The following is a 27,969-nucleotide window of genomic DNA, read 5'->3' as shown; positions in this document are numbered from 1 at the left end:
ATACATTGTAGAGATGCTGATTTTTTTTTTCTTTTTAATTTCTCTGCAGTGTTGTTTGTTTTAGTGGCAGTTTAGTTGCTGGCTGATCACCTTGTATAGGTTTGCTAGGGAAGATCTGTGGAAAGCTTTTTTTTCAAGTTTTTTTTTTCTCAGGCCCCTCTAAGTTAGCACAACTCTTCCCCCAGATTGTTTTTTCCTCATGGTTTTTATTAGGTCTTTAGGGCTTGGTTTTAGACTGTTTTAATGTGGATCTAGAGTTGGTCTTATTCTATGGTGTGCTTTTCCCCTTAAAGTGAAGCCTTTCTGGCATTTCAAATTGATGTGCAGAATGTTAATGAGTTCTCTTTCTTCAGGTTGGGTTAAACTGGCAATGTTTGCCTGTGCTGCTTGATCTCTAGTATTTCTATTCCATATTAACCTCATTACAGATACTCTTTTGTAAGCCTTATGTAGTTACTTACACTCAGCATTCGTTGAGGATTCTCAGGGAACCCCTGGACAAACTTCTGTGGTCCTCACTCTGTGCATTTCCATCCTCTCTAGTGTCCTGTCTCTGCCACTAGCCCTGCTCTGCATGGACTCCAGCTCACTATACTACAATTAGAAAATTGTCCCAAGGCAGAGAGCCAAGCAAATGTAGCCTCGCAGTATTGCTCGTTTATCCAGTAGCTAAAAATAGTTGCATTATTTTGTCCAGTTTAATAGTCATTTATGAGAGGAAGAAAAGTCTGGTACCAATTACTGTGTCATATTGGAAGTGGAAATCTCCCACAGCATTTTTATATGTGTTAAAATGAACTTTAGAGATAGCTTGAAAGGGAAAATTAAATCTTAGTCTCTCTTAGAACTAAATAAAGTGAGCTTATGTTGCTTATGAACTGACCATTTCTCTCTGATCTTTCTGCCTCCCACCCCTAGTCTCCCATTCACTGCTGTCTTCTCTATTCACAAGAGACACAAGGAGGGAGAGGGGAACAGAAGAAAGACCTTACATGGACCGTGCGTCCTACGTTGTGACCTTGGGCCTGTCAAATGGAAAATTAAATGTGGTTTTGAAGCAGTACTATGTAAAAGTAGAAATGCATATAGGACTTTCTCTGTTAATATTTTATGACACTGCTCATACATTGAAGTGTAAGCAAACAGGATGTATCAGGGAAAGGAGCTACTGAGAACATCTTTAAAATTTGTCTCTTAGTGTCTACTCTTCAGATTCTGGTGAGAAGATGATATATCTAGATTTGTAACTTAACATGAGCATTGTGATTAATAGGAAGAAGTTTTCTTTGAGTGCATCTGTGGCGGGGGTCAGGGGATTAGGTAATGTTTTGTCAGATTAGATCCATACAGAAAAATCACTGTTCTTGTTCTGAATTCTAGTTGTTTTCTTGCCTTTTTAGTATTAAACTTTAAAAAAATAAAATATCTTTTTGATAGTCAAGGATTGCTTATTGGGGAAATAGTTATGTTATTTGATAATTAGTCGTCACTTCAGAAATTTAATGACGTTTCCCTTTGGAAGTGATCTAGAAAATATAAATGTTGTCTCATGCTTGGAGCTTTCAGCTCTGTTTAAATATGTCTGAGAGGCCTCAGAAGAAGCATAATTCTTTATTGTTAAGGCCCAATTTGAATATAGCAAGTTGCTATAATACCTAATTGAATATAGCAATCTTGCATCTTCCCAAAAAGCCTTATTGAAATTAGGCCTATTCTTTTAAATTTGTTTTGGCTTGTTGATTTCAAAATATACCCCATTTCATTTCATTTTCTCAGAAAATGTGATGGTAGTTTAAAGGGATTAAAGTTTGTGGGAAGTTTTCTTGTTTTAATTCAAGTTGCTCACCATGTTGTTTGCCATAGCTTTACTTTTTCTGGTGTTTTCTAAATTGAACCCCTCATTTAATCATTTTCTCTCTTGCCAGCACCTTCTATGCATTTTCCTTGTAGCTTCTTACCACATCCTCTCTACATATTTAACCCTGGATTAACCCATCTTCTGTCTCTACTCTTTAAAAATATTTTCCATTTATATTTTCCATTTTAAATTGTGGTAAAATACACATACATTTTTTTTTTTTTTTCTTTTCTTTTAGACTTGGGCTGGTGAGTACTGCTAAAAGGCATTTATGGAGACTGGTAGTATGAGAAGTTCTACTGCACTTACTGACCTTCTCAGCCATAGCTTGTCCTTGGGTCAACTTTCCCTGGTCCTCTGCCTAAGCTTTTGTACTTTATTTTCCTCCGTAAGCCACCTATCCTTCCCCACAACTGCCTTCGGGCAGATGGCCTTGATTCCTCTGTCACAGAGAACATGGAGGCTCTCTGCTGTTCACATCCTCAGTTTTCCATGCTCTTGTACATGCTTCTTCTCTGTCTTCACCTTCTGTCTCCCAGGTTCAGAGGAGAAGTGCCTAGTTCTCACCCAGGTTAATCTCTCTCCCGGAGTTTTTGTGGTATCTTCCCATCCCTGTGGGATGTTATTCTAACATTTCCTCTCATCTACTCCTCCACCTGCACGTTTTGTCATTCTTTACTTTTCCTTCATGCTTAAGTTATTCCCATCTTAAACACAGACAAACGAACAAACAAAAAAACAAAAGGACTTTTCTCTTTTTTAGTTTGACCCTATGTTTTTTTTCTTGATACACAACTGTGTACCTTGAAAGAATAGTCTGCAGCCCTTGCCTTCCCGTGTAGATTTTCCATTCTTTGGGCTGTTAGGCTTCCATTTCCGCTATTCCATTGAAGGTGCTTTATGAAAGTCGCTGGTTCCCTAGTTGCCAAATCTCATAACCTCTCTAGGCCTCATTTTACTTGATGTTTCAAAGACAGTTAATGCTGACCACTTCCTTCATGAAAACTTCCTTTGTTTTTTGGGATACTACTGTCCTAATTTTCTTACCTCTAGTAAATTCCTTCTTACTCTCCTCTTTTGCCCCTCTTCCTCTGCCCACCTCTTCAATGCTCATACTCTCTGACTCTTACCTCCCTCCCTCTCAGTAGTCTCACTCATCTGCACGGTTTTCATTATGTATACGGAGGTGATTCTGAAATCTGAATCTTCCCCATAAATCCCTGTTTTGAGACCAGATCCATATAACATAGTCCTCATAACAGGCCTAGAAAATAGTAATGTTTTTCACATTTATGGGTGAGGAAATTGAAGCTAAGGGATATTTGTAATCCATTTGTGATCAAGCAGTCAGTGGAAGAGGCAGGACTTGAAGTTCTTTCTAAAATTAGGTGTTTATAATATGCCATTAATCAAACATCTCCATCCGGCTGACAGATGTATTAAATACATCGTATCCCATACCAAATGCCATCCTATAACTGTTCTCACTACACCGCCCCCCACCCCCCCCCCCCAAAAAAAAAGAACACCAAGAGAGAGAATTTGGAAACCTATATTATCAATCTCCGTGAATGGCATTCTTTTTTCCAGTTATCCAAGCCAGAATGTATATTGGGAATTGACATAGACTTCCTCCTGTCAGTCCATCTTACAGAACTGTCTGGCCCAAGGGAGCATCAATTCCTTGGTATTCTCTTTTTTTTTAACATGACTTGTAATCATTCCCTCCTTTTTACTTCTGCTGTCATAATTGAGAACTTCATATCGACCTGGATTGCTATTACAGTTACATTGCTTCCCATTGTCAAGCCATTGCTTCCCAAGTTATGTGAGCCGAAGAATCAAGGTTGTTTTTTAATTTTTAACCTGTAGCATAAATTTTGTAGCATTTAAAAAATGAATCATTTTTTAATGATGAAAGACATCATTAAAAAAGACATGCAAATTATAAGCTTCATTTTTTAAATGATTAAATTTGGCAGACATAAAATTATTGACAGATTGCTATAAAACTTTTTTTTTTTAACATTTATTTATTTTTGATATAGAGAGACAGAGGAGGAGAGGAGAGGGAGGGGAGGGGCAGAGAGAGAGGGATACACAAAATCCGAAGTAGGCTCCAGGCTCTGAGCTGTCAGCACAGAGCCCGATGCGGGGCTTGAACTCACAAACCACAAGATCATGACCTGAGCCAAAGTCGGATGCTCAACCGATTGAACGACCCAGGCGCCCCAGATTGCTATAAAACTTTTTAAATATTAGTTGTCCACATGTATCCTGTCACAGGTAGATAACAGTTTGTGGATTGACACTGATTCACAGACAACATAGGAGAGCACCAGTTCATGGTATCTAATGAAAAGAAATGTCTTCAGTTTTCTTAGATTATTACCACATGGGCCTACATTGTTTAAAACTGAAAAATTTCAACTAGGACATTCTTTGTTTTTTGCTTATAGATAGCATGTATATGTGGATTTAAGAGGTTTTAGAAAATTTCCTGTTTCTATAGGATTCCTTCTTCCTATACAAATAACATCCCATTAGAGCAATGAGTAATCATGTTACATTGTATACAATTTAAGGTTAAGATCGAAGTACTGACGAAAGAATCCAAAGCAGCATTTTCTTAAATGGGCTTGAAGTACAATCTTCATGGGTTACCTATTAACAAGAGTGATTTCCCCTGGTTTGGTGTATTTAACTTGATACTGTACACATATGCAAAAGTCTGCCACCAATGTGCAGTAAATTATACCAGAGGAGGTGATGTATTCCAGTTCTAAAAGATTAAAATTCTACACAAGTATTAATCTTCATGGGTGATAAATAATAAAAGTAACTTATTTGGATTTGGCAGGTGTCTGACAATCCGTATCAAAAGATTTGAAGTAAATGAAATGCAAACAGGAGATGCTAAAATGGTTACACAGTAGAATACCCCTGGGCTTTAAACAAGGCTTTGCTGAGGAATCAAAACACATAAAAAACAAAGTTCTAAGGGGGTATGGATTCAGGAATGGGTGTGCTCTAAATATAACTGAGATTATACCTAGAATTAGTTTAGAAATTCATTAAATAAAACCATACTGTGCAGACCTCATTGTTGTCTGCATCACATCTCACACAGAACAAAACACATGGGCAAATGTTAAGACAACATACTTTTCTCTTATGAGGTTAAAAAAAAAAAAAAACAAAGTCAGTAAAAGCCTTTTAGACATCTTGAAAAAACAAATTAAGCAACTACTCTTCAGCATATGCCAGGACTAAAAACTACCACAGAAAATTTCTAACCATTACGAGTTCATTAAGAGTTAAAAAAAAATTAAGTTCAACTATAGCAATATTTGCTCTGATAATGAAGTAGATGATGCCCAAACACAACCATCAGAACAAAACAAAACTTTGTCATGAGAAGTAGGGGCACTATCTGACGTTTAAGAGATTAAATTCCTAAAGCGGTATGTTATATAATCACTCTTCTTCCATTTCTAGGTCATTCACAGGAGGTGGAAAAATGGCAGCTTGCTAAACCCACACCTAGAATGTAACCAAAAGTTTTATTCAAAGAAAAATTTTTTTAAGTTTATTTATTTTGAGAGATAAAGAGAGCATGGGTGTGAATGGGGCAGGGGCAGAGGGGGGGGGGGGATCCCAAGTGGCTCCACACTGTCAGCACACAGCTGGACATGGGACTTGACCTCAGGGACCATGAGCTGAAATCAAGAGTTGGGTGCTTAACCAACTGACCCACCCAGGTGCCCCGGGAAATTAGTATTTAGTCTCAGCTGCCTTTTTTTGTTACTAGCCTGCTTATTTAGCTTTCTTATTTCATGACTGTGGTATACTTTTATTTATGCTTAAGTTTCTAATGGATGATAAAAGAAAATTATAAGCATCTTATTTAATTCAGTAGCTCCATGATGGAAATAAGCCTTAGTGTTAAAAGAATTCTTAGTTTAAATGTGGTTTTGCTTGTAGACATTTTATTATGAGATTTTTTTTTTTTCTAACTCTGCCTTGTCCTTGTGTTTTGGTTGTTTAGATCTGCTTCAGCTCCCCAGGAATATGATTGAAAACAGCATGTTTGAGGAAGAACCAGATGTGGTGGATTTAGCCAAAGAGCCCTGTTTACATCCTCTAGAGCCTGATGAGGTGGAATATGAGCCCCGGGGTTCAAGACTGCTGGTGCGGGGTCTTGGTGAGCATGAGATGGATGAGGACGAAGAGGATTATGAGTCATCTGCAAAACTGCTGGGCATGTCCTTCATGAACAGAAGCTCAGGCCTTCGGAACAGTGCAACTGGCTACAGGCCGAGCCCAGATGGGACTTGTTCGGTACCCTCTGCGAGGACCATGGCGATCTGTGTTTTTCTTATTGTGGTTGCCGTTTCTATAATCATGGTGATTTATTTACTACCCAGATGTACTTTTACCAAAGAAGGCTGCCATAAAAAAAACCAATCAATGGGACTAATTCAGCCAGTTGCGACAAATGGAAAGTTGTTTCCGTGGGCACAAGTCAGGCTTCCCACCGCCATTATGCCACTACGCTATGAACTTAACCTACACCCAAACCTAACCTCGATGACATTCAGGGGTTCTGTGACAATTTCACTTCAGGCTCTTCAGGCCACGTGGAATATCGTTCTTCACAGTACAGGCCATAATATTTCAAGAGTGACCTTTATGTCAGCAGTTTCAAGCCAAGAAAAACAAGTTGAGGTCTTGGAATACCCATTTCATGAACAAATTGCAATTGTTGCCCCTGAAGCTCTTCTTGAAGGACACAATTATACCTTGAAGATAGAGTATTCGGCAAATATATCTACTTCTTACTGTGGGTTCTATGGAATCTCCTATACAGATGAAAGTAATGAGAAAAAGTATGTAGCCCTCTTAAATGGTTCTACTTCTTTGCTCTGTGAAGACTTCTTTAATGTGGATTCCTTTGCCCATACCAGATATGTTAACTGGAATTTTTTTTTTAATTTAGGAGGTTATGTGCAAAATAGAATGGTGATTTGGAAGCATCTACTATTTCTTTTTTAGTCAAAGCCTTGAGCACCTATCATGCTCATATATGTCATATATTATGTTAGGAGTGGGATATGCTGATGGAAGGAAATTGATAAAGATTTTTATCAGTTACATTCTCTATCACCACAACAAGTTATTTTGAGCTTTTCGTATCTTAGATGAATGTAGTTTTCAGTCCCTTAACAATATCTCAATGGGAATCAAAGAAGAAAAGAAGAGTACGGATAATTCTTTAAGATCTATTTTCCTAATGTGCAGAACTTTTAGAGGGTGCTTATTGAGATGGAGAAAGAGGGCAGGAAGAACTGTTGTATGCTTACATATATCATTTTTAGTGTCCTTAATATTTGCTGTTCATTAAAAAAAGTCACTCTATTTTGGATTTCTGATGGAATTTAAAAAAATCTAGGACAGACTTAATTTAGTTTAAAAAAAGTGACTTAAAAGTATTCTCGCTATTTATGTATTTTACACTTTAATCTTAGTATTCATAGAATGTTTCTGGAATTTGAGTTTCTGGAAAGATGCAGTGCGCACTGTATACAGGTTATTCATAAGTAGCAATAATACCATTTCTCTGGTGTACACAAAGTCCTTAATAGATGTGCTTAATTTTGCTGGCGCATTCCCTCATATTACTTTGTATACCAGTTTGTGAATTACTGAAGCTGGCCATTTGGCAAATGTATGTTTATGTATTGAGAAAAATAGAAATGAATATTTTAAATCTAAAGGAACTTGTTTGATCCTTCTTAAATGAAGAAAGAAAAAACAAGATCTGTACAGCTATTCAGATAAATAATTTTTTTCTCGGGGTGCCTGGGTGGCTCAGTCAGTTAAGTGACTGACTTCAGCTCAGGTCATGATCTCACAGTTCGTGAGTTTGAGCCCTGCATTGGGCTCTGTGCTGACAGCTCAGAGCCTGGAGCCTGCTTCGGATTCTGTGTCTCCCTCTCTCTCTGACCCTCCCCTGTTCACGCTCTCTCTCTGTGTCTAAAAAACAAAAATAAACATTAAAAACAAATTTTAAAAAATAATAATTTTTTTCTCTTTGCCTTTACTTAAAAAATGGCATGCTGGCTCTTGCATGAGATCTAACGTTAAAAGCAAATTTGTAATTATACTGGCAGCCCATGGCTTCTTGGCTTTACTTCTCCTTTTATAATCTTCATCAGCTCTAAGAATTAGAGGATATACGTAAAAACAATGCAAACACACCTTTAAGACAAATCCAGTAGTCACCTCTTTGAATCATTATTGCTCTCGGAGTCCCTTGAGTCTACTCCTACTGTATAATGGAAGGAATAAATGTATGACAAAGAAAGCTGATTTTGGGTATGGTCACTTGTTGACTCTTGCCACGGGCTAGATTGAGTTGTGGAAAATTCTAGAAAAATAGAGAAGACAATCCCTTAAAAATAAAAAATAGAATGCTTTTAACAAGTGTTTTTAAAATGTTTATTTATTTATTTTTGAGACAGAGGAGAGAGAGAGAAAGTGTGAGCTGGGGAGGGGCAGAGAGAGGGAGAGAGAGAATCCCAAGCATGCCCCACACTGTCATTGTAGAGCCCGACATGGGACTCTGTCTCACAAACCATGAGATCATGACCAGAGCTGAAATCAAGAGTTGGATACTTAACTGACAGAGCCACCCAGGTGCCCCAGCAAGTGTTTTTAAATCTATTAAAACAAATTAGTTTGTAAAACTCTGCTGTTATAGAAAGTATATAAATCTGTTAACCTGACTGCTTCAGCCAAATGAGTGTCCCACATAATTATATATCTTCATGGAAGATAAATTTGAGAAGATTATTTATGCCTTTCAAGGTGTCTGAAAACTTGAATTCAAAACAATTTTTTGCCTTTCTCCAAATTTTGCATAGATTTGCATAGTTCTGTTAGAGAAATTTTTTGTACCCCCTCCACCAAGTATAATAAGAATAATTAAATAAGTAGATAAAAGAATTAGGGATATATTCCTTATTGATAGGGAAATCAGAGTATATGTAAATATCAACCATGTATTTGTGGTAAGGGAACTTTACCTACGTTATTTAAGAGGGGAAATGGCCAGTGACCTTGGAGTTTAGTCTAGAAGTTGTTGATGATATACTTAATATTCTAGATAATAAACTGATGCTGAAAGAACTAGTAAACAATTTAGGATAGGGATGTGTTTTCTTTGTCCTTCAGTCTCTCAATGCCTTTTTTTGAACACTTCAAGCATCTTCTTAACTGGCTTCTAATCTTATCACTGCTTTCCCCTCCTCTTGCCACCATCTTCCACACTGCTGCTAGACTCATACTTCTAGAGTACAGATCTAACCATATTGGTCTTTGGTTTGAGAGCCTTCACACTTCCTCTTTTCTGATAAGATTTAGTTCAAGATTCTTCCAGCTCTGGCCCTTGTTTTATCTCATAGCCCTCACCTGCTACAATAAGCTTCATGTGCACTTTCCTGAATTCCAGTGATAATAATAGCCCATATTTACTGAGAACTCAAGTGCTAGAAACTGTTTGAAGCATTTTATATGTTTAATCTTTTATCCTGTCAAACCCATTAAGAGGTGGATATTAATATTTTATTCATTTTACAGATAAAAAAGCAGAGCATAAATAATATGGTTATCAGGTAGGAGGGGGGAACTCAAACTCAAACTCATTTTAACCCCATTCTTAACCCCACTATGATGTACTGCCTCCCTAGTTCACACTACCCATTGTTCATTTATTTACCTATTGTTATTCCCAGTGGTTAGAATTCTCTTATGTGAAGCCTGGCTAATTCATGATTGTCTTCAGCACTACTGGAGGGAGTGCTCAAACTGCAGCTAATATTTCTGAAAGCAAAGGAAGTCACAAATGAAAGAATAAGCTTCAAGGTATTCAGCATAGATAAGATAGATTATAAGTATCCTCAAGCAGCAGCCTTCTCAAAGAGACTTATGTAAAATAGTTAATAGTGCATCTCTTTCAAAAATAACTTAAGATTGTCTTTGCCTCAGAACATTATGATCCAGTTTTTATCCAAAGTGATCGTCTAAATAGACTTTTTATGTGAATGGTATAGATATCATTAAACTTTATCCCCTGGTCCCTTGTGGCCCTCTTTCACAATTTTCTATTAACTAGGTAAGAATTGGGGAATGGAGTGAAGAAATTGAATATTAGCAACATAGCATGTTTAAATTGTTTCATATATGTTGATTGCTATCTTTCATGTAGTTTACTCGATAGAAACAGTTATTTTGGCAAATTCTTATCAGGAAAACACAATATTGAGTGTGGATGAGGAGTTATGACTGTCTAGCATTTATAATAAACATCTATGTTGGCAATTGTGGCATACAAGTAGTTTTTATTTTGAATAGTCTTATTTGATTCTAACAAGACCCCTAGGTGTTTGGCAGAGGATCCTACTCAGTCCTAATTTAATAAATAAGGAGGGTGCGGGGTGGCTTAGTAGGTTAAGGGTCCAACTTCAGCTCAGGTCATCATGATCTTGCGGTCTGTGAGTTTGAGCCTTCCATCGGGCTCTGTGCTGACAGCTCAGAGCCTGGAGCCTGCTTTGGATTCTGTGTCTCCCTCTCTCTCTCCCTCCCTCCCTCACTCACACTCTGTCTCTGTCTCTCAGAAATGACTAAATGTCAAAAATATTTTTTTTAAATAAGGAAATTGAGGTGTGTATTACTGATTTGCCTGAACTCCTATGGCTGGTAAAGTGCAGGGTTTGGGTCTTCTTACTTCAAATCCCACACTCTTTTCTGTCTGTCTTTTAAAAGTGGAAACTAAGCCCTAAGCAAGCTAGGCCATCTTGTCCAGGGTGGTGGTTGTATATGTGCCATATTGACCAGTACCTGAAATATGCACAACAGGGCCACACTTGCCCTGATTATTCTATGGCCATGTTTGGATGATTTCCCCAATGCAGATCTGTTTTATTCCTCTGTTTAATTAGAAATCTGATTTTCTCCTCTTTTTTTATGCTTTTCTCTCAGTTTTTTAAAAAGTTTATTTGTGTATTTATTTTGAGAGAGAAAGAGAGCATGTGTAAGTGGGGTAGGGGCAGAGAGAGAGGGAGAGAGAGAATCCCAAGCAGACTCTGCACTTTCAGCGCAGAGCCAGATGTGGGACTCAAGTTCACTAACAGTGAGATTATGACCTGAGCCTAAATCAAGAGTCAGACGCTTACCTGACTGAGCCACCCAGGCACCCTCTCCCAACTTTTAATGTAAGACTTCCATATGAGTTAAATTCTCGAATGTTATTGCTGTTCTGTAGGAGAGGGAGGAAGTTTTTTTTATTCATTTCTGAAAAGCTTGAAGGAAACAAACATACTATAGAGTAGCTAGTTTTTTTAGTCTTCATGAAAGTTTAAGTAGTAAGTTTAAGGTTTAATGTTGTGAAGCCAGGGTCTGTACAGGTGATTAATGGCAATTAATGACCACCCTTCATAGTGATCATCCATCTGAAACCTTTTTAAGACCGGTTGTAGGCTACCTTTGTGGCTTCATCTCCAGCCATCTTGGACAGCCACCTCCTGTCCCTGAGTATCCATCACTGTCTTTCCTTGTGCTTTCCACTCTTTCTAGAGTATACTTTCTTCCCTTCTCTACCTTTTCAAATATTCTTCATTTTTTAAAATTCTCTTCAAAAGTTTGTCACCAGTTTCCATATAGTATCTCAACTGCCAGTCAGAATTTGTTTCCTATCCTTTATTTCCACTGCTTTGTTTTCAATATTAATGACATGATTTGCAGCCTGCAGGTTTCTGTTCATCATATAACCTAGGTCTCTCCCAGTTGATTGCAGATCCTTTGATGACTGGGATTATACCATGTTTATCTTAGTATCACTAGTACTTGGCAGGATACCTTGAATAGTAGGTGCTCAATAACTACTGGATGAATTTGCATTTGTTTTAGGTACTTTGCAGCAACTCAGTTTGAACCCCTGGCAGCAAGATCTGCTTTTCCTTGTTTTGATGAACCAGGATTTAAAGCCACATTTATCATCAGGATCATAAGGGATGAGCAATATACTGCTTTATCAAATATGCCTAAGGTACTGTTCTGTTCCTTAATGTAAAATCCTTGAGTGGGTCTCTTTCTTTGTTATAAATATTTGAATTCCTCTTTGTGATACTGTTGAGAATGAGTAAAATCATGTATATTCTTATCCTTTCTTAAAATACTTAAATAGAAGTTAAAATATATGTTAGAATTAATTGAGAAGTCAGCTCAAGGAGCACTTGAAGAAAGAGTAAGGCCTGCTCAATATGCATTGTGTGGGCAGGAAATATGAAGTATGTGCTGTATATGAAAGGTATGCAAATACTAATACTATATGAACTAGTACTAAAAATCACAGTGATGTTTTCTGAGACTTGATGAATTTGCTGTTCTAAATAGTGGTGCATGATAATGTTGAATCATGATTGACCTTGGTGTTTTATTAGTTATTGAAAAATCAGTATTCTAACGTGGAGGCTTAACAAGAACGTGAACCTCTTTCTTGGATGTAAATTCTGTGTGGGAGGCAATGGGGACAAAACCAAGCAGAATTGTTTTTATGCTAGACAGAACTTAGGGTTGTTTTTTTTTTTTTTCATGACACCTGAGTGGCCATGTGGAATCTGATGGGAGCCTCTCAGAACCCATGTGGCTAGGGGAGAGGAGTAGCCACGTCTAACAGACTGTGGAGTCAACCTTTGTAGGCAGGCGAGGATGTGATCTGTCCTTCAATAGGGACATCACTTCAGCAGCTCCAGTCCTAGCCCTACTCTTCACCTTAATCTTCCTCTAAAAGAGGTGAGATGCCTACTTGCCTAGTATCCCCAAACATATCTTAATTCATGGTCAGAAAATCTTGGAAGGCTTCTCTAATCTTGTGTCTACTACATACTGCATAGTGACTTACCACCTTTGATCCCACTAAGCCTTCTTGGGGTCATCACCATGGTACTTTAATTTTTTTTTTTAATGTTTATTTTTGAGACAGAGACAGAGCATGAGTGGGGGAGGGGCAGAGAGAGAGAGGGAGACACAGAATCCGAAGCAGGCTCCAGTCTCTGAGCTGCCAGCAGAGATCCCAAGCAGGTCATGATCTCACAAACCGTGAGATCATGACCTGAGCCAAAGTTGGACGCTCAACCGACTGAGCCACCCAGGGCACCCCAACATGGTACTTTAAAAGCTGTTTCAGATCTTTCAGAGGAATATTCTAACTGTAGCTCCTTCTTCTGTGTTTGTAGCAGTAGAGTGGAACGCTCCTATGTCATAAGGAAGGATTTTGGTTTTGATGGTATTTTAAAAGGAAGAAACAGAACCACTGTTATTTACCTTCTCTAAGTTATGTTTATTTAAAACCGTCTTTTGAAACTAAAAATTCCTTAAAGATTTTCACTGTATTCAGTGTATTTTTTCTTTTTTCTTTTAGAGAGAGAGAGAGAGCAAGCAGGGGAGAGAGCCAGAGAGAGGGAGGGAGAGAGAGAGGGAGAGAGAGAATCTTAAGCAGGCTCCACGCTTACTGCCAAGCCTGACACAGGGCTCTATCCCACAACCCTAAGGTCATGACCTGAGGTGAGATCAAGAGTTGGATGCTCAACCAACTGAACTACCCAGGCACCCCTACTCAGTATATTTTCATGATAAGCGATGACAGAACAGAATGAGAGGAAAGGTCATTCTCTGTTTGGAGAAAGAGTCATGTTCTCTTATGCTGAGAAATTAAAATATGTCAACATCTTCACTACTCATTTTGTATTTGAATTTTTAATTTCTTAGTTTATTAAGTCATTTATTACCATAATTACAGAACTGTTATCATTTCCCATTGCTTGTAGAATTCATCAATCATTATGGAAGATGGACTTGTTCAGGATGAGTTTTCTGAGAGTGTGAAAATGAGCACTTACCTGGTTGCATTCATTGTTGGGGAGATGAAGAACCTGAGTCAGGACGTAAATGGAACCCTGGTATGTTGTTTTGGTAATTGTCTCAAAAGCCTGTTTCACAAGAGGTTAAAAGGAATTCTTTGATGATTTCTGGAAATGGAAAACAAGCTTTTGGATCACAACTCTGACATTTTATGCCAGAAATGTTACTTTTTGCTTATATTTAGTTTTGTTAATTGAATACCTAAAAGTCAATAATATTCAAGTTTTCTTTAATTATGTTTCTAAAAGAGAATTCCAGTAAGACAATATATGTATAACAAAGATTCTATAACTGTGCTGTACAATATGGTGGTTATTGGCTTTATGTGGTTTTTAACATTTAAATTAATTAAAATTAGATGACAGCATCATGGTTGAATAAGGTATCCCTCATTCATGTCCTCCCATGCCAACAACAATAATTTGACATCCAGCCATGGACAAAAATGCCTTTGTGGAAGCTGTGGGATCCAGCACTGAATGCCAAATGACCTGGGAGGCCTCTTTTGCACCTATGCATCAGGTACTAGGCATACAGACCTTGGTCCTGGCTGTGGGCCCTGTGAAACATCTCTTAGCCCTCTTGGCTATGGTGTGGGAGCACCTGAAAATACTGTCTTAGACAGTAACACCTGGAGAAAACACAAAAAGACAATTCAGTGGAATCAAGAAGCAATACATGAACAAAATGAGAAGTTTTAACAAAGAAATCATAAAAAGAAACTAAAGAAATTCAGGGGCTGAAAAATACAATGAATGGAATGAAAAAAAAGAGCACTAAAGAACATCAACATCAGAATGGATCAAGCAGACGAAGAATTTGTGAGTTAGAAGACAGGAAAGTTGGTATTATCCATCCAGAGAACAAATAAAAATGTAAGAAAAGAATGAAGCAAGCCTATGTGATTTATGGGACACCATCAAAGAAACAATTTGTGAATTACTGGAGTTCCAGAAGAAGAACAGAGGAAGAAGGGGGCAGAAAGCTTATTCAAAGAAGTAATGGCTGACAGCTACCCAAATGTGGGGAGAAATTTGAATAATCAAGTTCATGAAACTCACAAGTTACTGAACAAACGGCTTGAAGAGGTTTCTTCTGAGACATGTTATAGTAAAACTGTCAAAAATCAGAGAATCTTAAAAGCAGCAAAAGGAAAGAAGATTGTAACTTACAAGGGATAAGTCTGTCAGTGGATTCCTCAGCAGAAACCGTAGCAACCAGAAGGGAGTCAGATGAATTAAAGTGCTGAAAGAAACAACTGCCAATCAAAAAATACTCTTGCCTGACAAGGTTTTCCTACAGAAATGAAGGAGAGATAAAGACTTTCCTAGACAAAAGTTGAGGGAGTTCTTTACCCCCTTAAAAAATGCTGAAAGGAGTGCTTCCAGGTGAAATGAAAGGACACTAATTAGTAATATGAAAATATGTGAAAATACACAACACAGTGGTAAAGGTAAGTATATAGCCAAATTCAGAATACTCTTAATACTCTAATATGGTGGTGTATGCATCCTGTAGAATGCATAAAAAGCAGTTCCAAGAGTGATGTTTAAAGCAGTAAATGCCTATATTAAGAAAAAAGAAAGATCTCAAATAAACAACCCGACCTTATACCTCAAGGAAATCAAAAAAGAACAAACTAAACCCAAAGTTAGCAGAAGGAAGGAAATAACAAAGATGAGAGCAGAAATAAGTAAAAGAGAGGAACGCCTGGGCGGCTCAGTGAGTTAAGCCTCCAACTCTTGGTTTTATTTCAAGTCATGAGGTCATAGTTTTTGAGTTTGAGCCCGTGCTGGGTACTGCACTGACAGCTCAGATTCTGCTTGGAATTCTCTCTCCCTCTCTACCCCGCCTTCATTCGTGCCCCCCTCTCTCCAAAATAAACTTGAAAATTAAAAAAAAAAATAAAAGATACCAGGAAAAACAATAGAAAATATCAATGAAACTAGAGCTGGGTTTTGTTTTGTTTTGAAAGATAAACAACGATAACAGACCTTTAGCTGGACTAAGAAAAAGTAAGAGTCAAATCAGAAATGAAAGAGACAATTCTGTTGCACAGAAATATAAAGGAACATAAGAGACTACTATGAACAATTATAGGCCGACAAATTGGGTAACCTAGAAGAAATTGATAAATTCCTAGAAACATACAACCTAGCAAGAATGAATCATGAAGACATTAAAAAATCTGATCAATATTGAGTAAAGAGATTGAATCAGTAATCAAAACCTCCCAACAAAGAAAGCCCAGGATCAGATGATTTCTCTGGTGAATTCTACCAAACATTAAAGAAAAATTAATTCCAATCCTCAAGCACTCTGAAAAATTGAAGAGGGAATACTGCCAGATTTGTTTTATGAGGTTCACATTCCCCTCCTATTAAAGCCAGATAAGGACATTACCAGAAAAGAAAACTATAGGCCAGTGTCCCTGATGAATATAGATGCAGTAGATGTCTCTGCATAAAATCCTTAAAAAAATGTTAACAAGTTGAATTCAACAGCACATTAAAAAGATCATACACCATGATCTAGAGGGCTTTATCACTGGGATACAAAGATGGTTCAACATATGCAAATCAGTAAATGTGATACATCATATTAATAGAATGAAAGATAAATAGCACATGATCATCTCAATAGCTACAGAAAAAAGCATTTGACAAAGTATAACTTACTTTCCTGATAAAAACTGTAAACAGGGGCCCCTAGGTGGCTCAGTCAATTAAGCGTCTGACTTTGGCTCAGGTCATGATCTCATGGGTCATGAATTTGAGCCCCACATTGTGCTCTGTGCTGACTGACAGCTCAGAGCCTGTTTAGGATTCATTCTCTCTATCTCTCTCTCTCTCTCTCTCTCTCTCTCTCTCTGTCTTCCTCCCTCCCCCCTCCCCCCCACAATGAATAAACATAAAAAAAAAACCCTCTAACAAATTAGGTATAGAAGGGCATACTTCAACAAAATAAAGGTCATATATGGCAAGTCCACAGTTAACATCATACTCAACAGTGAAAGATTGAAAGCCTTTCTCTTAAGATCAGGAACAAGAAAAGGGGCCTACTTTCACCACTCTTAATTAAAATAGTACTTGAAATCTCAGCTTGTGCACTTAGGCAAGTAAAAAGAAATAGAAGGCATCCAAATCAGAATGGAAGAAGTGAAATTGTCTTTGTTTGCAAATGATATGATCTTATGTATACAAAATCCTAAAGACTCCACCAAAAAACTTTTAAAACTAATCAGTGAATTTAGTAAAGTTGCAGGATACAAAATCAGCATAAAGAAGCCAGTTGCATTACTATACACTAACAATGAAATATCTGAAAAAGAAATAAAGTTATCTCATTCTCAATAGCATCAAAAACAATAAAATGCTTAGGAATAAATTTAACCAAGGAGGTGAAAGATCCGTATAGTAAAAACTATAAGATTTTGATGAACAAAATTGAAGAAGACACACATAAATGGAAAGGTATCTGATGTTCATGGATCAGAAATATTAATATTATTAAAATGTCCATACTACTCAAAGCCATTTGTAGATTCAATGCTATTCCTATAAAAATTTCAATGGTATTTTTCACAGAAATAGAAAAAAAAATTACTAAAATATGTGTGGAACTACAGAAGACATTGAATAACCAGAGCAATCATGAGAAACAACAAAGCTAGAGATATGACATTTCCAAATTTCAAACTGTACTACAAAGCTATAGTAATCAAAACAGTATGTATACTAATTAAGAGAGTATGATGCTAGAATAAAAATAGACACATAGACCAAGGAACAGAATTATGAGCCCAGAGGAAAAAAATGCATGAATAGGCAACTAATATTTGACAAGATAGCCAGGAATATGTGGTGGAGAAAGGATTATCTTCATTATAATGGTGCTGGGAAAATTGGATAATCATATGTATAACAATAAATTGGACGCTTATCTTACACCACTCACAAAAATTAACTAAACATTTTAAACACTTTAATGTAAGGTCTGAAACTGTAAGGCTCCAAGAAGAAAAGATAGGAAAGGAGCTCCTTGACATTGGTCTTGGTAATGATTTCTTGTATATGACACCAAAAGTACAAGCAACAAATGCAAAAATTAGTTAGTGGGACTACATCAAACTAAAGAGCTTCTGCACAGAAAAAAATCAAAAAATGCAAAGGCAACCTAAAGAATGGGAGCAAGTATTTGCAAATCATATATCTATTAAGGGATTAATATCCACAATATATATAAGGAACTCATATGACTCATTAGCAAAAAGATATATAAGCAGTCTGATTTAAAAATAGAGGAACTGAACAGACATTTCCCCAAAGAAGACATACAAGTGGCTATACAAGTATGTGAAAAGGTACTCAACATCACCAATCACAAGGGAAATAAAAATAAAAATAAAAACCTCAATGAGATATCCCACACCTGTTAGAATGACTGTCATTAAAAAGGCTAGAGTTAACAAGTGTTGGTGAAGATGTGGAGAAAAGGGAACCTTGTGCACTCTTGGTGGGATGTAAACTGATAAAGCCACTGTGGAAAACAGTATGAAGTTTCCTCAAAAAAATAAAAATAGAACTGCCATATGATCCAGCAATCCCACTTATAGATATATAGCTGAAGGAAATGTAATCCAGATCTCAAAGAGATATCTGACTCCCATGTCAGTTGTAGGATTATTCATAATAGTCAAAATATGGAAACAGCCTAAGTGTCTGTCTGAAGATGAATGGATAAAGAAGGTGTGGTATAAATTACTGTGGATTTTTATTCAGCCATGAGAAAGAAGGAAATCCTGCCACTTGCAACAACATGGATGGACCTTGAGGGCATTTTGTGAAATGACTAAGTCAGAGAAAGACAAAGACTATATATATTATCTCACTTAGATGAGGAATCTAAGAAAGCTGAACTCTTAGACACTAGAATGGTGGTTGCCAGGATCTGAGGGTTGGGGAAATAGGGAAATGTTGGTCAAAGGGTGTAAACTTGGAATTTTAAGAGAAGTTTGGGAATCTGGTGGATAGCATGGTGATTGTAGTTAATAATACTGTATTATATGTTTGAAAGCTGCTAAGAGACTGGATCTTGGAAGTTCTCACTACAAAAAAGAAATGGTAATTATGTGAGATGATAGATGTGTTAACTAATATTACTGTGGTAATCATTTCACAACATATAAATGTATCAAAGCAACACATTGCACACCCTAAACTTTCACAGTGTTATATTAATTATATTATTAAAGCTGCAAAAAAATTAATTCAAATTTAAATTCACTTTCTCAGTCCCAGTAACCATTTTTGGTGTTCTTACAGCTAGTGGTTACCATATTGGATTTTACAGATACTGAATATTCCCATCAATTCAGAAAATTTTATTGGGCCACACTAAATCTAAAACATTATGAATACTAAAGAGATAGTGTAAAAATGTAGTTAGAAGAAAAATTCCATGTTTTAGAATTAATTTAGTCTTCCTTTTTTAAAAAGCAAGTCTAGATTGAGTTTTCTTCATCTTATTGAGTGAGATTGTTTAAGGGTCTTGTGTATCTGTAATTCATAAAAATTTATTATTCTAATTATGCTCCTCTGCTTTTCTTTGTCATTAGTCCATGTATATAAGTGATTATTTGTTTAGATTTTATGCTTGGATTTCACAGTAAAGACCTAGTTAGCAAATATTTTCATATAGTGAACAATATAGAAGGAGAAAAGAGTCTTTTTCAAGAAGCTAAAAGGGATTATTCTTCATGATAGAAATATAATTATTTATTTTTCCTTATTTCGATCACCCCAGGGAATATTTTATACCCATTGAACAGGTTCAGTAGGATTTGGTTTACCTTTCTAGACTGAAGAGCTTTATTTTGATCACGGTATATTTAGATATTGCTAATTAAAAAGGCTATACTCATTTTGTTACAAAAGATTATCATGTCTCCTCCATAATGCTTAGAGGCAAAGGCAGAGATAAGGATTATCTGGCTTTTCACCAACAATAATACTATATGCCATTATGCCCAACAGTAAAGAATGGACAACTATTGACGAGGTTTAAATGTCCAAGGGTAAGTGTAGTCTACATGGTGACTAAGTGCTCAAATAATTTACTTACCTTTGGCTTGAAAGAGGTTTTTTTCAGGTCTAAACCAAAAAATTTTTCAGAGTCCGTTGAAAAGGATATTGAGAGTGGTTTAAATCTGATAAAATTCAATTAATTTTCTTCAAGTGTTGCACCACAGATTTAGGCGTTGATTCACATGTTGCAGCCTGGATAAATCTAAAAGGCTCAATCTAGGAGAGTCAGATTTGCTTCAAGACCCAGCTGACTACCATCCTCTCCTTGAAGCAGCTCATTCTTTCCCCAGCTGGGATTAATCATTCCCTCTGTGATCTTTCATAGCACTTGAATTACATCTCTGTTGTAGTTATCACACTCTTTGATATAAAACCCCAGCACTTTTTATTGTATCCCAAAATGTATGCAGTCTTGGCTTTTTCTTTCCCCTGTGTCCCTCCCGCTCTCCCTCCTTCTTCCTGCCTATAGGATTACATTCAAGTTCATCAGTGTGATATTCGGGATGCCCTTATAAATCCATCTGTATTTCTAATTGCTCCAGTATGGATTCTTCCGTATAGCCAAGCTGAATTATTCACTGCTCAAATGCTCAGGTTTATAACTTATTCTCACATAGAGAGAGGAGGATGGGGAAAAGGGAGAGAGAGGGAAAGAGATTGATTGAGACTGAGATTGAGAGAGAGGATTTTGGGGTGGCTGTTTTTTTCTTTTTCTTTTAATTTACATGTATTAGGAAGCAGCATGGTTAAACATGGACTCTGGAGTCCCACTTCTACAGCTTACTAGAATGTACTCTTGGGCAGATTACTCTGTAATCCTGTCTAAACCTTACCTTCTACAAATCTAGTACTGTCTCGCCTATATTAGCCTGCCCTCTCAAGGATTCAATTGTAAACTTTTTGTAAAGCATTTAGTACCTGGTAGATAGTAATACACACACACACACACACACACACACACACACACACATACACACACATACAAATTACACTCTTTTTTATCCATTTGCAAACATATTGTGAACTTTCTTTCATGTCTGTAAATATAAAATATAACTTAAAAAAAAATTTTTTTTTTACATTTTATTTATTTTTGATAGACAGAGGCAGAGCACAAGTGGGGGAGGGGCAGAGAGAGAGGGAGACACAGAATCCGAAGCAGGCTCCAGGCTCCAAGCTGTCAGCACAGAGCCCAACTCAGGACTCGGACTCACAAACCGCGAGATCATGACCTGAGCTGAAGTTGGACGCTTAACTGAGCCACCCAGGCGCCCCTAAAATATAACTTTTAATGCTACCCAACACCCACGTATTTCAAAATGCATTTTGGAAAAATTAATGTTATACAAATAAACAATCGTTTTATTAATTTTCTCTCTTTTTATTAGGATGAGGGAAGAATCTAACATGCATGGAGCTATGCATTAATATATGCGTTAATCCCATATTGTTGATGAAGAAATAGTGTGTCAGAGAGGTTAAGAGAGGCCCAAGATTACGTAGTAAGTGATAGTCAGGATTGTACTGTCCACTGCAATATGCTTTTGCTCACACCAAATGACACAAATAACTTCTGTATACATGGTGACCAGAAATTTAGGCTTGAAATCTAACACAAGATTTGTGTCACACTAAAATGTTGTAATCTTTAGGATGGATGCTGTTTTGTAGTATTTGACATTTCATAAGATTCACAAGGCCTATTTCACAAGATTCAGGGATAAGGCAGTAGGGCTTTACTAATGTCCGTCTCACCAAACAACTAAAAATGTCACAGTTGACTGTAGATTATTAAACATGCCCTCTTTAGTGATAAAGACTACTATGTTGTTGAAGTTTTTTCAAAAAAGAGGAACATTTGTTTTTATCATTTATGTCTATTCTTCAGTGTTCCTTACCCTCTGTGTTCAGTAATGCCAGAATTACCTAAAAATTTCTAGGCTGGTTTTAAAAGACACTGCTTTGTTTATCTTGAGGTTTTTGTTTTGCTTTTGCCATTGCCTGATGTTGTTTTTCACCATAGACAGGTCTAATCTGTAGAATCAGAGTGTAGTGGTGGTTAGTTGGATGTGGATACCATGCCTATCATTCAAACAGAACCTTCAATGGTATTATCCAGGTGAAGTTACAATTTCGATTTATTCATATTCAGTCAGGAACATGACCTAGTTATGAGTTACCACGAACAACATCTACCTCAAGTATCTCTTCACCAGGCAAGGACGTTGTACGTAATTCACATTATTCTCCTAAAGTCCCATCTCATTATTTATTCTGAATAGACTTGAGACTGGTATGTGTGTGTGGGTTTTTTTGTGTTTTTGTTTTGTTTTATTTCATTTTGTTTTCTTTTAGGAATTTATACTTTTGTGTGTGAAGCTTTCTGTTTAGGAAAGCTCATTTTTTCAGGAAGCTTAATATCAAAATTCTAGTATTTTCTGTATTTATAAATCTTGCAGGCCATGTTGTCCTTTTTTGGGGGTGAGGTTTTATTCTATTTTCTTCTTTTATCTAGGTTTTTCTTTTTACTAAATTAAGAAATAGATTAAGTTAAACTTAATAAATCTTCAGTCTTAACCCTTTTCTTTGATATTTGGTCAAGAATCTTTACAGTTGTGTCTTTTAGAAATCTCCCCAAGGTCTTAGCAAGAAATCTTGCAAGAAAAGTTTTAACTTGTAAGTGTTACAGTCTGAGTGCCAGTTGACTTCTATTTAACAGTGTTTAGAGTTCTCTTATCAAGCCCAGAATACTGGTCAATACGCTTGATTTTTTGTTGAACTAGGTTGTTTTCTCTGTTTCTTAATGCTTCTGTTGCTCTTAAAACAAGCTGGACAATAATTATAATGACCAGATTATTTATCTCTAGTGAGAACTCATAGTATGTCTTCTTTTGAGGGGTGGGGGGAAGAAGAAGAAGTAGAAGGAAAGAGCAAATATAATGACTTTTTTCCTAGTCATTGTATTCCAGAAATGGAATCCATAGGTCAGGTTCCATTTTCATGTGAATTTTTGCTCTTCCTTTGCTTTTCCTCTAAGGGAAGGTGCTTTCACACACATTTGGGAGTGGCCAAATGGTATATATGGCAGAAAGATGTTGAAGGAGTGAATCTGGGGGATTATGAGTGGTGTTTCCATTGGGATAGCATCTCCTAGGTGTTTGAATTAACTATAACATAAAAATACATATGTTTGGAAAGAATGGCAGAGATAATAAGGATTTGTCTCAAATTCCTAGTGATCTTGGTATAGTTATTTACAGTGGTAGAGAGTATAAAAAGAATATGTCAGGCTTCCTCCCCTCCCCCTGCCCCGTAACATTGACTTCAGAGGGGGAAAGATGCAGGAAGTACCCACATCACCAGGAGAAGCTGGTATTTCCTTTGGCAGGCCAAGGGATGCAGGTGGTATGGTGGCCTCATGATATGGGAGAATTAAATTTCTTCATAGTTACTTAGAAAGCAACATAGTTTTAATTTACTAACTCCAGTCCTAGATGCTTTATCTTCTAGTAACTATTGCCACAAATGCTCTACTCACACATATTTTGCCCAATTTCTTTTGGGACTGTGTGTGTGTGTGTGTGTGTATGTATATATATATATATATTTTTTTTTTTAATTTATTTATTATTGAGAGAGAGAGAGCATGTGCAGGAGAAATGCAGAGAGAGAGGGAAAGAGAGAGAGTCCCAAGCAGGCTCTGCACTGTCAGTACAGAGCCCAATATGGGGCTCGAACTCATGATCTGTGAGATTATGACCTGAGCTGAAATCAAGAGGCAGACGCTTGATCAACTGAGATACCCAGGCACCCCAGGACTGATAGTAATTAGCATGTACTGAACATTTATATCATGCCATGCACTAGTCTAAGTTCTTTATATTATTTAGCTCATTTAATTTTCACAGGAACCCAGGGAGGGTAAGGAGCTACTTTTATTACCTTTTTACAGATAAGGAAATTGAGGTTAACCAACCTGCTCAAGGTCACACAACTAGCAGAGATTTGAACCCAGCACTCTAACTACAGAGCCTTTACCCTTAATTTTGTTTTTTGTTTACTTAAAAAAATTTTTGTGTTACATTTAATTTTTATGCCATGTTACCTCCATGTTTTTGTGATTAATGATATGTTCTATAGACTAAAGCCCTACATTAAGACAATTATGATTGATATCTAGTTCACCTTTTAGAATTATTGACAGTTTTTCAGTCCTTTAATGAAAGAAGTAAATTTAATTTGGAGTTAGAGTTCATCAGTGCATTTTTGTCCAAGTGATGAATTGTTCAGTAAGTCTCCATTTCCCACCTTTTCAGATTTTTTTTTGAAATTTTTATTTTCTGCTATGTCTTGTCCATATATCATATTCCTAGGTGAGTATGGAGATTTTTTCAATCAATTGAAAAACAATATATATTGCTTTTTAAAACCCATTGCTTTTAACATAATTGCTTAAATTTTGCCTTTTGATACTTACTGAACAAGATGTTTACAGTTAGTTGCAGCTTATGTGTTTAACATGCATTTAGTCAGAAAAGGAAAGCAAGAATAAAAATTTAAATAATGTTGGGGATTGTCTCTGCCTTCCCCTTTAGTGAGCATGTATCCTGGAATGAATGGGCAATGTGAATATGAATCTATTATCCCTAAGTTGGTTTTAGTTACTGTGTACCACTCACTGAATGATTCTGTGGGTATGATTATTTTTTTTATACAACATGATCCATGAAAACAAGCCAACAACTGGAAAAAAGGAAGCAGTCCCAAGGTTGGAAGAAAATCTGGCTGTGTCATACTTACTAAAAGAGAATGCATTGGTCTGTAATAGGTTTTTCCAGGGTAATTTCAACAAATGCGCAATTTCTGCCTTGTGTGTTTACTTTAGAACTAACTCCTTTATGTGACTCCTTTGTATGGGTGTCTGTTTGATGCCAGGTTCTGTAATAGGTGCTAGAAAGATGAGAATTTGTTTTGTCCTTCAAATAATTTGGTCTGATGGCTCATAGGTAAGGAAGGACAATGTGAGGTAATGGAGAAGATAAGTATAAAATTAATAGTTTGAGAATGTTCTGTTGAGAATGTTCTGTTAACCTAAACAAATAAAAAACAAAACCAGTAAGTTTTTGAACATTGTTCTATGTGTGGAAGTAACTAGCTAAATTCTCCAGGGGAGAAAAGAATTAGAAGCAAGAGTTCCTGTCCTGTAAAATCTCATAAAGCTCTTTGCAGTTCTCATATATGTGTCATGGTATTTATCTGAATATCATACCATTTTAGTTGTACCTGTCTTTATGTTATATGATATATATACATTTATGTATGTTTTCTTTTAGGTTTCTATATATGCTGTACCAGAAAAGATTGGTCAAGTTCACCATGCCTTGGAAACAACTGTGAAGCTTCTTGAATTCTATCAAAACTACTTTGAAATTCAATACCCACTTAAGAAATTGGGTAAGAATCAAACAGTGCCTCTGGTTTTCATTAGCATTATAACCTAGATTCATTTGGCAAATGTTTTGTAGAAAGCACTTTTTTAAAATTATTTAAAGAGAAAACTAATAAACACCTAAAGCTTTAAAAATTGTTTACATTTGTTAAGATTATTTACATTCCCTAAAAGTAGCTGAATGTGGAGCTTAAAACATTTAGAAGTTTATGGAGCTGTTCCAAGGGCTTATACAGGTTCTGTGTGAGTGGCAATTTGCTTAGGGCTTTGTCTGCAGTCAGACTCTAACTTCCTAAGAAATTCTGTTTCACAGGAGGAAAACTGAGTAATAGATGCTGAGGAAAGCAAGAGCTGGTCCGATAGAAGAACGTTGGGCCTGTACTTTGTCTTTCTTGCTCTAGGAAGTTGATTCATTGTGAAAGAATTATATATCTCTTTCTTTGTGAAGGGACAGAGCAATGGTGACTCCACAGGAATTGGTCAGGTCTCAACTGACCGATAGGTGGGGAACATACAAGACTAGAGTAAGGTTCGATTTGCCAAGAATATAAAATGAACTCCCTGTCTTTTGATTCACAGTGATAAACCAATGGGTAAAATATTTTTTGGGGGGAGTGCCTTAGATGAGCGAAATTTGATCACTTCTTTCTTCACATGTTCAGATTTGGTGGCTATTCCTGACTTTGAAGCGGGAGCAATGGAAAATTGGGGTTTGCTCACCTTCCGTGAAGAGACACTTCTGTATGACAATAATACTTCTTCAGTGGCGGATAGAAAACTGGTGACTAAAATCATTGCTCATGAGCTCTCCCATCAGGTATTAATAGCCATGACTATTATATTTAATACTTATAGTATTTTAGAATAAGAAAATAAGTAAGAATTTTAGGATAAGAAATTGGAATAAGCTAATGAGAAATTCGGCCTTTTATTGTAGTATTGCCTTTCATAATAAAATGGTGGGTTTTTTTGTTTGTTTTTGTTTGTTTTTGTTTTTTGTTTTTTAGTTTTTTTTAACACAAACATGATCATCAAATGAAAATGCTATCTAGGGGTGCCTAGCTGGCTCATTTGGAGGAGTACGCAATTCTTGATCTCAGGGTCATGAGTTCGAGCTCCACATGGTGTGCAGAGATTACTCAAATACGTAAATACATACATACATACATACATACATACATACATACTTAAAAGAAATTGCTATCTAATGTTTGTATAGGATTTTACAGTTTATAAAGCATTTTCACATCCATATCTCATTTACTTTTCATAACAGCTGTGAGGTAGGTGATGATCCCATTTTATAGATGTGGAAATTGAGAGTGTAAGTAAATGACTTACCCAAAGTCACAGAGCTAATAATTGGCAGCACTGGCCCTTGAAGAACCACTGTCTCCTCAAGATGTTTCTCCTTTTTTGCCCCCAATAATACACAGCTGTTTCACCTCTGACAATTGCCAGCCCCTCAGTATAACTTTGTGGCAGAGAAACCCTCCCCTTAAATTGCATTCTATTCTGGCATCTCTTGGACTGTAGTTGTCAAGACTAGATTTATATTTTCTTCTCTTGCTCAAACTGGGTTCTTTGTTAATTTGAGAGAGGGAGGGTACTCTTTGTATGACAAGGAGAAAAAGAAAGAAAATTATATGGGTACGTGGACCCCCCTCTTTCTTTCTCAACACCTTGTCTTTCTTTTGTCCCTTGATGAGGTGCATAGCAGTGTTGGGTGTAGTTTGGGGGCATCATGATTGAGGGACAACGTGGAAGAAGAGTAGCATGCACTCTGGTCAGTTTGGTCCCTGTCTCAAACGCCTATATGTGTGAGATTCTAGAGGTCTTGTGAAGACTTCGTAATGGTCTTGCATATGAAGCACATACTTAGTGATAATTATGATTTTAGGCATGTAGACAAGTTGTCCTTTAGGGGATCTTCTCTAGGTCTGTTATTTCTGGGGCCTCCCCATCACCACTTCTCAGTTACTTCTTCTTTAAGACATATATTCCTCGGAAGCAGGTTTTAAAATAATATCTTTGAAAAACATGTTATTGTAATTCTCAAAAGTGTTTTGTTTCCATACCCAGTAACCTTATTATTTTGCTGCTGATTTGAGATGAGCCCCAGATGTCACTAAATCGCACACCCTATAACCTACCACTCTCCATTGCAGAGATTTTTGAGATACATTTTTCTTTTGGAGAGTCTCCTTTCATTGTTTTCCTTCTTATTATTATTTTATAGATGAAGACATTTAATGATATTTCTTATTTCATTTATTTATATGCATGCCAGCTTTCTTAAAGAATATTGTTTGAATTCTCTTTTCAATCATGTAAATACTGTCCTCAACTTGGGTAACTGAGGAGAAACATGAAATATAGGCTCTCTGTAGGAAAATCTCTCAGAAATTTATTTTTAAGTTGTAATGGATGGCTGAAGATATAGAATAGAAATAATCTTACTAACTTGATAGTAGTAGGTAGAAGAATTTCATTATCTAGGAAATACCACTTTTATTTTATTTTTTTTTTTTATTTATTTTTTAATATATGAAATTTACTGTCAAATTGGTTTCCATACAACACCCAGTGCTCAT

The 27,969-nt window shown here is 36.5% G+C and overlaps 1 protein-coding gene across 3 annotated transcripts in view; it reads left to right on the top strand.

Annotated features, from left to right (window-relative positions):
- LNPEP (leucyl and cystinyl aminopeptidase) overlaps positions 1-27,969 on the top strand; it is a 92,288-nt gene that overhangs the window by 28,389 nt on the left and 35,930 nt on the right. For all 3 annotated transcript variants that reach the window (XM_078447774.2, XM_078447777.2, XM_078447769.2), the window contains exons 2-6: positions 5,907-6,747; positions 11,828-11,966; positions 13,747-13,878; positions 25,260-25,380; positions 26,038-26,192. In XM_078447774.2, coding sequence (XP_078303900.1) covers positions 5,907-6,747; positions 11,828-11,966; positions 13,747-13,878; positions 25,260-25,380; positions 26,038-26,192 — 1,388 coding nt within the window. The remainder of the gene's footprint in view (positions 1-5,906; positions 6,748-11,827; positions 11,967-13,746; positions 13,879-25,259; positions 25,381-26,037; positions 26,193-27,969) is intronic.

The sequence above is a fragment of the Panthera onca genome, chromosome A1 (genome assembly GCF_046562875.1).
Source record: "Panthera onca isolate mPanOnc1 chromosome A1, mPanOnc1 haplotype 2, whole genome shotgun sequence".
Lineage (NCBI taxonomy): Eukaryota > Metazoa > Chordata > Mammalia > Carnivora > Felidae > Panthera > Panthera onca.
Note: the sequence above shows the minus strand (reverse complement) of the source record. Positions and strands in the feature narration are given on the sequence as shown.